Below are 12,446 nucleotides of genomic sequence, written 5' to 3'. Positions count from 1 at the left end.
GAAGATTGGAAGAAATTTAAAGATTATTTACAGAAACATTGCAAAATTAATGAATGTTAGAGTGATGATGGATTGAAGTTAAGTGGCTCCTAGCTGTACAGGTTTTAAAGCTATAAATATATCAAGATTAAGGATTAGGATCAAAAAGGTTAAGAGAAATGGAAAAATTGGTTCTGAATAGGTAAAAATCTAATGTCATAATATATTAAGATTTAGGATTGGAATTAAAAAGGAGGGAAAGAAATTGCTGGGCTTACAAACTGAATTGGAATACTAAAGAGGGAGGTATGAGGAAGTCCGGGAAACAAGTAAATGTAAAAGAAGTTATGAAAAGACGGAACTATTTTTAACTGTTTTTTCCCCCTTTTTTTTCTTCTTTTCTTTTTCTACTTTTTTCTATTTTGTATTTTGTATGGTGTATTTTTCTTTGTTTTTGTTAAAAATTTTCTTGTTTATTAATGTGATTTTATTATTTCTGAAACTTTAATAAATATTAATTTTTAGGAAAAAAATATCCTGGGAAGCTTTTAATGTGTAAACACAGTCATAGTATTGTAAAGCTGGATGGGACACCAAGGGGCATCCAGTCTTACCCCCTACAATGCAGGAAACCTTCCCACAGCCATCCCTGGGTAGGGTTGAAGTAACAAATTTCTGGTTAACAGCCAGATGCACTGACCCATTTCATGTTGTTGTTGTTCCTGTTACGATATAGAAACAATGCTGCTGCGAGCTGCTTGTTTGAAAACATCACATGATGTTGGGACTGTCCGTGGGAAACAGAGGGCACCGGAATTAGCTCAGAGTGTGATATGAGCTGTACAGGAAGTGTTTGCTCTCTCGACTGCTGGAGTTTGAAGAGAGCAGTCATGTTTTTTTGTAATGCTGCAAAGACAGAAATAAAGGCATGTAAATACGTTTCTGTCTATCTCTTTCCCCTGCTGGGGGGGCAACAAAGAGGGTGTGTGTTCTTCTCACGCTGAGAAGGATCGCCTATCGCGACCTCTGCCTGGATCCTGCCGGGAAAGCAGACAGAGAGGTCAACAGGAGACCAAGCCGGGTGCCTGGGAGAGTTGCCAGTTTCTCCTGATAAAGGCTTGAATCTCGACAGTTCCCTGTATTTTTGCTGGAAGCCACCCAGAGTGGTTGGGTAGGGTATAAGAAACACACATGATGATGATGATGATGATTCTGTATTATTTTTGGTATTGACATTTCTATCCCCTGAAACGTGTCCATGGCACCAAAACATAATGCAATTATGAAATAAAACAGTGAGAATATAGGAAGAGCCTGGCTGTTGGATTAGACCAATGACTCATCATTAACCCACATCCTGGTCTCACAGGGACCAACCAAATGCCTCAGCTGAAAGCCCTGGCTGGACCGAAGCGCAGCAGCATTTCCCCCTGTGGAGGCAGAGCATGGGCATCATGGCTAGCAGCATGTTAAAGATTTAAGCCCTCCCAGTCTCTTGAAAAAGTGGGATCAGCCCCATTGCGACCCTCCTGCCCTAACTGTCTGTTTTGCTGCTATGAAGTACAGGCTGTTAGACTAGTTGGGTTTTTGGTCTGATCCAGCTGCAGGGCTCTCATTAGGTCTGTGTGAGAAAAGTTCAGGCCAAACTCCCCCCCCCCCAATAACACACACACACACACACACACACACACACACTGAGTTATGCCACATATATGAGAAACATGTTTTTCTCCAGCTCTGCACCTGCGTCTTCAGCCATTCAAAACTCCAGAAAGTTATTGAGGTGAAACTTCTTCCACTTGTAATTATCAAAATCATAGTGATTTCTTCTTTTAAAAGCTCCAGAGATATTTCTGGAGATTGCATAAGCATCAGAAACAACAACAACATGATATTAATGACACCGTGACAGTGAAAGAAAACGTTGCTGAAGAGGATATTTCCTGTGTCGGAGACAGACTGAGCCATGATTTAGTGCAAGCGAAAGGCTGGGGAAAGAGGAATATATGTGTAAGATGCAAAGCCAGAATGAGATCCCTGCTGCTTCTGTTGCTGCTTCTGCTGCTAATGATGCACCATGTAGTCTGCAGGAACCAGAAGGCAAAATGCCCCTTGAATCTGGTCAGGGATCAGACTGATGTTTGCAGCTATTACCGGGCTGGCGACTTTCTCATTAGTGGCATTGTATCTTCAAAACATTTTGTTAATCAAGATGCATATGTCTTTTCCAAGACACCCTTCACCAGCACTGAGAAGTATGTCATCCTGTACAGAGGGATGTCACGCTTACCAGTACTTCTGCCGTGGTTCCTATTTATCAAGGAAATAGCCCTTATTTCAGAGTTGGGGGGCTGGGGGCCCTCCTGATGTCCCTGGACTAGAACCCCCATCATCCCTGACCAGTAGCCTACTGGCTGGGCTTCATGGGATTTGGAAGCTGGGAAAAGAGTCTCCTCAAAACCTCTCCTATTTCCTTGTTCCCTGGGTCTTCCCTAGTAAAATACTCTACTCATGCTGCTGTGTTGCATTTTGAAGGTGGTAAAACAATAATGTAAATGAATCTGGTCTGGAATCAAAAGAATGCACTGAATTATCCCACCTGCGGGGCGGCACAAAACTCAGGCAGTCACCAAGCGTCAATGATTTTATTTATTATTATTCTATTTGGACAATTTATAAACTATTTAATCAGAGTTGTCTTTTAGGAATGTAACGGGTTAAAACATTTTAAAACCCTCTGTGTGACATTTCATGCTGAAAAGCAGAAAAAAATATGCTTTGAATTAAACAAAGGAAATAATGCAGGTAATATGACTTAATTGTTAGTGGAGTCAGATCTCTAAAATGTGAACAAGAAATATTCATTTTTTTCACACACACATTTTCAACACCACAGGCTTCATCTGTAATTAAAGAGGCGTTTTCTGCTTCCTCTCTAGGACACAAATTGTTTCTAACCAACTGTTTTCTAACATTGTGGTCATTTTTGGCAAAACCCTCCTCCTCCTTGACCCCCATTTTTTCTTCTGAAGAACAACTGAGGAATTTACTCAGCTCCTCCGGGAAGCAGCCAAGACCACTGAAGCAAAAGCAACCTTTGCGGCTTCACAGTATTTCACAAACTTCATTTTTTAATCAGTTTTATTACATGGAGACTCTGCGTCTGTTCTCCTGTAATGGAGCATGAATTGCCCAATCTTTATTGTATAATGGGCAGGAAAAAATATTGGATATAAATGCAATAAGATAATTAAATAAATACTAATCTCTGTTGGTCAGATAATGTTTGTTTTCATTCAGCTGTGAATTGTAGCTTTATACTTCTTTATTCCTTTATTGTAGAGAGTCACCTTGGTTCTACTGGCGCATATCGTCCTTCTTGTTCACCATCCAGGAGATCAACCAGGATCTCAGGCTCTTACCCAACATCACCCTGGGCTACAACCTCTATGAGAACTATGCAGATGCCAGGATGACTTCAGATGCCATGCTAGAGCTGCTTACAGGCAGGGGAAGCAATATTCCCAATTATCACTGTGGCGATCCAAATGACCTGCTAGTTGTTCTTGAAAGGGGAAATTCTGCCATCTCAAAAGAGATTTCAGCCATGTCAAGCATCTACAAAATCCCACAGGTATGAAGGGGTAGGGCATGGAAGGTCAGAGAATTTGAAATGCATACAGTAATCTTTTCATTTCCTCACTAGATCAGTTATGGCTTCACTGCCCAGGGTCTTGAAGATAAAACTCAGTTCCCTTTTGTCTACCGGATGCTCCCCAAAGAGCAAACTCAGCAGCAAGGAATTGTCGAGTTGCTCCTGCATTTTGGATGGACGTGGATTGGCCTCTTGGCTCCGGACAATAACAGTGGAGAAATGTTTGTGAGCGCCTTGACACCTCTGCTGATCAGCAAAGGGATTTGCATTGCCTTATCAAAAATAATAAAAGAAAATGATCTAGCACTTAGGATCAGCCCAGGTGAACCTTTTTTCATCTGGAGACAAGTCAGTGTATTTGTTTGCTATGTATCTGACACAGTGGGAATCTTCAAAATTGTGTCGATACAAGAAATGTATGAAAAGGAAATAGGGGCGAAAGTCTGGATCACAACATCTTTTCCGGAAATCAGTATTAGCTTGTCTATTCCCCCTATGTACTTCCAGTACATTCATGGGTCTCTCTCCTTTGTAATGAAGACCAGAATAAAGAGCACAAAACGTGATTACTATGCAGTACTTTCCCATCTTCTTCAGCATTTTCTGGGGAAAATGTTTCAATGTTCATATTCAAAGCATGTGTTGTCTGTGAAAGGCCAGACAAGATGCAGAGAGGAGGAGAACCTGGAGGCTCTGCCGCAAGAGGAGCTGGAGAGAGCCCTGTCTCAAGACAGCTACAGCACTTACATCACTGCTCAGGCTGTGGCTCAGGCCTTCAAGGCTGCATTTTCATCTAGATCAAAGCGGCTGCTGATGGTGGGAAAAGGAAAGAAGGGGGAACATCAAAGGCTACAACCATGGCAGGTATTTTCTTCCCCGTTTTGCCAATTGCAATCCACCGTCCTAACTACAATGCAATTTAGAGGTCAGGCAAAAAACAACACCCCTCTTTTGGGATTCCAGTGCATATAAAAACCTGTACATGTCATACCCTCAAACATTTCTCTGATGAAAATAGGGATGTCCCATTCCATAATAAGAATTTTACTATTTATATCCCACACCTCTTACTGGGTTGCCCCAGCCACTCTGGGCAGCTTACTACACATATAAAAACATAATAAAACATCAAACATTAAAAAACAAAAACACTTTCCTATACAGGATTGTCTTCAGATGGCTCAGGGGTTGGATAACTCCATACCCTCCTAACATTTCTCCCACAAAAATAGGGACAGCCTAAGGAAAGTGGGACATTCGGGGATCAAATCAGAAACTGGGATGGCTTCTCTAAATCAGGGACGTCCCTGAGAAAATAGAGACACTTGGAGAGTCCCTATTCCATGGTTTTATATACTAATTTTGTGTCAAGGCTCGGATCAGTAAGTCAGCAATTAAACATGAAATCACCAGAAGCCAGTAAACTTAACTCTTTATTCAAAGTGAAACAGAAGCAGCTCTGCCCTCATTGTCCCAGTAACACTTCTCTGAAGGTCTGGCCAGATTGAGGCAGTTGCAAGAACTGAAGGTCCCCACTTTCTCTGCCCCCCCCCTTGCTACTCCTGCCCAAGTCACTAACCAGACAAAAGGAAGGTAATGTAGACACTGAGAGAAATAAAGAGTCGCTCAGGCCACAGGGCTCAGCAGGGGAGGCTATCAGGGTATACTGAGTCTGATGCCACAAAAGAAATCTGTGCTTTGGAATTCTAGGGGTTGTGGAAGTGGGAGAAAGGGGAGAAGTTTCTGCAAAGGCCAGTGGCGGGTTCAGGAGGGCTCTCTCTGCAATGCAAGGCCACTGTGTGGGGCTCTTTGCCACTGAGATGACCATGCTGTAAGATCTGAACTCCCTCCGTCTCAACTTAAAGCTATGGCAGTCTCTACTTGTCTTGGTTCTCAAAGGAACCCTGACCCTGGGGGTGCACCTGGAAACACCTTGGAATCTCACTACGGCTCTGCAGGGATTGGGAGTAGTGCATGCCTTGTGGCACTCTTCTAGCTGTTGTTGTTGTTGCTGCTGCTGCTGTTATTGTTGTTGTTAACTGTCCTTTGTCCAAAGATCACAGGGCAGATCATAGCATAAAAATATCGAATGAGAAAAAACCCCTGTAACAATAAACTAAGAAAAGCAAACCAATAACCCTCCTCTCACAAACTCATTTAAAAGGCCATGGATTGTTTAATCCACCAACAGTCTGGATGCTTTTGTCAGCACTTAAAAATATGTCATGAAGGCAAGCCTCCCTTCCACAGAAAAGTCCCGCTCTCGTGTTGCCACCCTCTGAACCTCTCACGAAGGAGGCACAACACAGATGACAAGGGCAGGGTCTGTGCAGGCCTTCTCTGCAGTTACCCTCGTAATGTGCAATAATCTTCACTCGAGATGAAAGGGACTCCTGTGGAAATGCTGCTCTCTCAGCTCGTTCCAATGCACTTATTCCCAAGCACTGTTTTTTAGGATTGTGCCTGTTAGACATTTTGGATGTTTGCGTTCTTTGTGAGTTTTAAAATAGTATTGTCATTTATATTAATCTCATTCTTCAAAGCTCCTTGTTATTTTATAATTATATAAATACTTTAATCCAGAGGTTTTCAGCCTTTTTTGAGTCCACAGCTCCCTTGACCAGCCACATTCTTTCTGTGGCTCACCAGCGGAGAAACAAGCTCCAGACCTCAGAAGCCCAGTTATTTCAACCGTTGCCTGCAGATCAGGCAGCCCCTCGCCCCTTTTCAAATACCCTCCCTTGTGGATTGTTCCCTCAGCCTCCTCTCCTCTTCTGTCCCTTCTCCTTAGGAGTCCCGCAGGCAGCCCCCACAGCCATCCCTGATCCCTGAGCCACCCCCCACCTCAAAGAAAGATGACTCCTCATGTGGCCCCATGGGGGCCTGGAAAGAGGATGCCCCCAGCCTTAGTGGTCCCACAAGCACAAGAAAGGCCAGTGTGGTGCCTGCCTGCCTGCCTGCCTGGCCTCCCACTTCTTTGTCCCTTCCACAAAGCAAGGGCTGGTGGACTGGCTGGCTGGGCTTCCTCGCCCACCTGCTTGCTTACTCCAAGGCACCTCAGCTCCTGGCACCCAGCACCCCCTGGCCAGCCCCAGAGGCACCATTCGTCTGGGGAGCTTGTAGACAAGCTTGTAGCCGCTGCAACAAACAGCTGTGCAAGCCTTTGGGAGGCAGAGATGCAAGAGGGCGCAACAAAGGAAGGAGGGAAGGAAAGAGGGATGGAGGCCAGTGTTGCTCACGGCACCCCTGACTATCATCCCCTGACACCCCAGGGTGCCATGGCACACTGGTTGAAAACTCCTGCTTTAATCAATCAAATGAAATGCCTGAATAGGGCTTCTAGTCTAGATGAGTCTAGCCCCAGTTCATAAGTCAGTAGAACTAAGATATTCAACATGGTTTCTTAATACTGCCTTCCCTGTCGTTCCAGCTTCATCCTTTCTTAAATGAAATTCAGTGTTTCAATACTTCCAGGGGCAGACTTTGTTTGGATGAGAATTGGGAGCTGCCTTCTGACTTTGATATAAAGAATTTGGTGATGTTTCCCAATGAGTCTCGTGCGATGGTGAACATTGGGGGCATCAGGAGAGAGGAATCGGGTGTAATAAAGTTCACCATTAATCCAGAAGCTATTGAGTGGCCTAATAAATTTAACAAGGTAGGGGGTGTAACAGACGAAGAGGGTAGGAGAGCCTGCTTAGGCTCTTCCTTGAGCAACTGCTGTAAAATGTCATTTTGTGGTCAGCCGATGGTGCTTCAACATGACTCCTCATGTTATGAACCCCTGGAAAGTGTGGGTTCACTGCAGGCCATGGGAAAATCATGGGCCACTGGACCCAACCTTTCAGAAGGGTCCTCAGCAGCCTGGGCCAGCTCTCTTGCCATGAACATCCTCTGCCTTGCAACCCCTGCAGGGCTGTTCAGATAATAAATTAGATGGGAGAAAGCTGCAGAAATCACCTTGCGATCATTGGAGGAAAGGTCAGAGGATGATGATAGCAGTGATGATGATGATGATCGCCAGAGGGGGAACTTCTCTGTTATGTAGGAGCTTCCTACAAGAGGTTCATTTCTTCCCTTCTTTCCCAGGACTCAAAATTTATTTTAATAATGATCCAAGAGTCAGTTTTTCATTACTGTATTCAGGTGTCAGTATTTTCAATTAGTAATCTTCATCAGTTTGTTCTGTAGCTGCCCTTTTCTTAATGCTGTGATTCTAGGATTGCTATTTGCTTTATGTATACAGTGGTGCCTCGCAAGACGAAAAGAATCCGTTCTGTGATTCTCTTCGTCTAGCAGTTTTTTCGTCTTGCGAAGCAAGCCCATTGACGGATTAGTGGATTAGCGCTATTAGCGGCTTTTAGTGGCTTATCTGCTGATCGGATCAGCTGATAAGCGGCTTAGCGGCTTAGAAAAGGGGGGGGGGGGAGGAAAAAAACCCAGCAGGAACTCGCAAGACATTGTCGTCTTGTGAAGCAAGCCCATAGGAAATTCGTTTTGTGAAGCACCTCCAAAACGGAAAACTCTTTCGTCTAGCGAGTTTTCCGTCTTGCGAGGCATTCGTCTTGCGGGGCACCACTGTATTTTGTCCCCTGCCTTGAGCAGACCTTTGTATAGAAAAGTGTGATATAAATGTTAAAACAAGCAAGCAAACAGACCCAAGTGGCCTCCCTGCCATGCTATTCTGCATCAAAAACGATTCTCCGCCAGAGTGGATGGGGTGAGTGGGATGAGAGATCCTGTTTGGTGGGTCATTTCCAAATTTTATGAGGGAATTCCATCTGCACAAATACTCCGGACACTTTCCCCTCAATACATCTTCTTCTCTCTATGGTTAGGCTGCACCTCGTTCCAGGTGTACTGAAAGATGTCGACCTGGATATGCCAAGGTGGTTCAAGAAGGAAAGCCTGTTTGCTGCTATGCTTGTGTTCCATGTGCAGAAGGGGCGTTCTCCACTCAGGCAGGTTGGTTGCTCTAAGGGAAAGGCTCCTTGGGGGAATAAATTCAGGGCGGAGATTCATTCAGGTGCATTTTTTGTGGGAATTCTGAAGACATTGCTGAATGCACATCCTTTCTATTCTCTTCTTAATCACCTTCATTCCAGGAAGTGATTTGAAAGAAATGCCACAAGTCAGCAATCACTGGGGTTCAAAGTGGGAATCATTGCTTTTTGCTATTTTATACTGAGCTTTCAATGATAAAGGAACTAGAACAGCACTAAAAAGGAAATGAATTTAGAAAGTGATTAAGTGGAACTAACAAATGATGAGAAGTGGCAGATTTTTAACACAGTAAAAGTGTAATACAAAATAAATGATACAGTATATGAAAATGATTACAATGCAATAGATGGACTATTCTGATCTCACTAGTATGAGAATTTCATGGAAGCAATAGAAAACTGTTTGCATTAACAAGGATAAGTTAAACAAATGTGTCTTCAGGATTACGCAGGAACCATATAATGCAGTAAACCAATGTGGAGGCCATTGCCTCTCAGTTAATCCGAGATCACAATGTTGCTTTGGTGATTAAAATGAGAATAAGATTGTGCACCCCCTCTATCTCCCTGGAGGAAAGGCAAAATAAAAAGGGCAAACATTTTTCTAAAACCAACAGACTATTTCCCCCTCTCTTTACCTATTTACACATTCTTATCTCCTATGCCACATCAGCATAGACTTTGAAAAAGCCACTCTTGATGCCCATATGGAACAACTCCATATCCCTGCATGAGAGGATTCCTTTCCAACTCTACAGTTCTGTGATTCTATTATTCTCTTTTTCAGATGCAGAACGTTGCACCAAATGCCCAGAAGATCAGCATCCAAACAAGGTCAGAGATCAATGTCTCTCCAAGATTGTCACCTTTCTGGCTTATGAAGACCATCTGGGGATCACCTTAGCTTCCATTGTCCTCTTCTTATCTTCTACAGCAGGCATTGTGTTAGGAATCTTCATTAAATACAAAGAAACCCCAATAGTCAAAGCCAACAACCGGGACCTCTCCTACATCCTGCTCGTCTCCCTCCTGCTTTCCTGTTTGTCCTCCTTCCTCTTCATTGGGCAACCAAGAAGAGCGACCTGCCTTCTCCGACAAACGGCCTTCAGCATCATCTTCTCCGTTGCTGTTTCTTCTGTCTTGGCCAAGACCATCACGGTGGTGCTGGCCTTCCTGGCCACAAGGCCAGGGAACAGGGTGAGGACATGGCTAGGGAAGAGTCTGGCCAACTCCATTGTCATCTCCTGTTCTGGTGTGCAAGTTCTCATCTGCACCATCTGGCTGGGCTCTTCTCCCCCATTCCCAGAGTCTGACATGCACTCCCAGGTGGAAGAGATCATCCTGCAATGCAACGAAGGCTCTGTGGCCATGTTTTATGTTGCCCTTGGCTACCTGGGCTTCCTGGCTGCCATCTGCTTCATGGTGGCTTTCCTAGCCAGGAAGCTGCCTGGCTCCTTCAACGAAGCCAAGCTGATCACCTTCAGCATGCTGGTCTTCTGCAGTGTTTGGGTGTCTTTTGTGCCCACCTACCTGAGCACCAAGGGGAAGTACATGGTGGCCGTGCAGATCTTCTCTATGTTGGCCTCCAGTGCTGGGCTCCTGGGCTGCATCTTCCTCCCCAAGTGCTACGTTATTCTGCTGAGGCCTGATCTGAATACAAAGGAGCACCTGACAACAAGAACTTAAGATGGCATCTGAGGCTTAAAACATTCAATGTCGTCAATGGCCAGCACAGTAGAAAGGAAGCACATGTAGTTGTCTTGGGACTGTAGCTTCACATAGTCCTCTTCATTTCACATGAATCCTGCAGATGAAAATGAATGTATATGTCATGCAATGGCCCCAAGCCCACTGGGCTCAATGTTTAATGTCCTTTATTACTGCCTGATTCCCACTACATAACTGATCAGGCATGTTGGTCCACCTTCTCCAGAGGATTGGGGAGACCCAACACAACATCACATGTGCAACATTACACAAGGCCCTGGTGTTATGAGGAGCTGGGAGGGGAGCCGAATGCCAAGTGAACCAGGAACAGGCTGTGTGTCTCTATTTCTGATGACTTTTCTCCAACCTGTTTGGTTTTGGGTGCTGATGTGTTTCCATGTATTCCTCAGCTCTGACCCCTGGCTATGTCTAGAGTCCTCCTTAGCAGTGGCAGGGCAAAAGGAAGCTCAGTGAGTGGCTACTGTTTGGCAGTGAACATAAATACAAAGAGATGGTGGTCCCACCTCACAGAGCTGTGCTCTCTGTATGTATGCATATGCTAATTCTGTATGCATACACTACAGAAGGGACACACTGGGCTCAACCTGGCTTAGCTCTGCCCCTTGATAAAAACAGGGTGATGACAGGAGGAATGCATTCCACTGCCTGCAGTTCAGAAGGGCTGCAATTTCCTTCTCCTAAATGACATGTAGACCAATCAGCTTTATGAAGTGTGTGGGTTTTTCAAATATGGAAAGGGCAGTTGCTTACATTTAAACACAACTTCCAAGCATGGCCGGTCTGTAATAAATATTATTATTGTTGTTGTTGTTGTTGTTGTTGTTGTTGTTGTTGTTGTTGTTGTTGTTGTTATTATTATTATTATTATTATTTTATTTATACCCCACCCATCTGACTGGGTTTCCCCAGCCACTCTGAGCAGCTCCCAGCAGAAGAGTGAAAACACCATAAAATATCAGACATTTAAAACTTCCCTAAACAGGGCTGCCTTCAGATGCCTTTTAAAGATAAGATAGCTGCTTCACATCTGAAGGGAGGGTGTTCCACAGGGCGGGCGCCACTACCAAGAAGGCCCTCTGCCTGGTTCCCTGTAACCTCACTTCTCGCAGGGAGGGAACTGCCAGAAGGCCCTCGGAGCGGGACCTCAGTGTCCAGGCTGAATGATGGGGGTGGAGATGCTCCTTTAGGTATCCTAGGCTGAGGCCATTTATGGTGCCACAAGCATCTATCTCTTTGACTGCACAGTTGCCTCTTGGAGGAAATGACTGTGAGGTCACAGTGACTTTCCGCAGATTTGCTCCCAGAGCTCATTTTTACAGGTTTGCTGGTGTCTGTTCCCCTCTCCTTGACCCCCACCCCCCACACTGCAAGTTCAACAGCAGATTCTGTGGGGTTTTGATCAAAAGATTAACAAAAGATCTTGCCCTTTGTGTGGCAACCTCTTTCTCTTCCCTTCTCCTCTTACTTACAGGCTGCACAGACTCTAGGAGCTTGGTGAGCTGGTAGAAATGCCAGGAGCAGGAAGTAGGGTTCTTCCTCTTGCAAGCAATGGTGTGATCTAGTTCCTTGATGTAGTTAATCCGAAGTTCGTCAAAAGAACTTCTGGTTCTTCAGCCCGTCCACTGGACCTGGTGCATGAGAAACAGAGGAACACTAGTCAGTATGGTTGTGTCTTGCATGCAGGTTACTTTCCAGGATGGCACCTATCTGCAAGACCGTGGCCCCTTGAACCACCCGCTTGGATGTGGGACATAATATTCAAATGTCAGATTTAGAACTGGGGACCGGGTATTGCATGGCATAGAAAGAGCGAACTTGAAGAGGGGTATCAGGAAAGCAAAAGCGGAGTACGGAGGAAAAATCGAGGACCACCTGAGAAATCATGATACTAGACAAATGTGGCAGGGAGTCCAACATCTGACTGGTTATAAATCAATAAATACCTCAGTGGTAGAGAGTACGGCTTCCTTGGTGGGAGAGCTGAAGACCTTCTTTGCCCGATTTGAGGTGACACCAACAGTGACTCCAACAGGGATGCCAGAGCTATTGGCGTCACTACCTACAGGAAATGCTGCCAGGGT

At 44.8% G+C, this 12,446-nt stretch overlaps 1 protein-coding gene and 1 long non-coding RNA gene across 4 annotated transcripts in view; one reads left to right on the top strand and one right to left on the bottom strand.

Annotated features, from left to right (window-relative positions):
- LOC308459778 (vomeronasal type-2 receptor 26-like) overlaps nt 1-11,089 on the top strand; it is a 33,095-nt gene extending 22,006 nt beyond the window's left edge. For 2 of the 3 annotated variants that reach the window (XM_080975452.1, XM_080975453.1), the window contains 5 exons: nt 3,322-3,613; nt 3,686-4,498; nt 7,065-7,292; nt 8,473-8,599; nt 9,425-11,089. In XM_080975452.1, coding sequence (XP_080831578.1) covers nt 3,322-3,613; nt 3,686-4,498; nt 7,065-7,292; nt 8,473-8,599; nt 9,425-10,323 — 2,359 coding nt within the window. In that variant the 3' untranslated portion in view covers nt 10,324-11,089. Of the gene's footprint in view, nt 1-532; nt 910-3,321; nt 3,614-3,685; nt 4,499-7,064; nt 7,293-8,472; nt 8,600-9,424 lie in introns of those variants that run through there. The other variant, XM_080975454.1, reaches the window with a different exon arrangement.
- Nucleotides 10,333-11,991, bottom strand: LOC308459859. The gene is made up of 2 exons (XR_013978346.1): nt 11,835-11,991; nt 10,333-10,441 (listed from the first exon to the last, which is right to left on the bottom strand). It is a non-coding gene; the product is annotated as an uncharacterized lncRNA (long non-coding RNA).
- Between the last annotated feature and the right edge of the window lie 455 nt (nt 11,992-12,446).

The sequence above is a fragment of the Podarcis pityusensis genome, assembly GCF_964106645.2.
Source record: "Podarcis pityusensis genome assembly, chromosome: 12".
NCBI lineage: Eukaryota > Metazoa > Chordata > Lepidosauria > Squamata > Lacertidae > Podarcis > Podarcis pityusensis.
The sequence above is the reverse complement of the archived record's forward strand: the minus strand, read 5'-3'. Positions and strand labels throughout refer to the sequence as shown.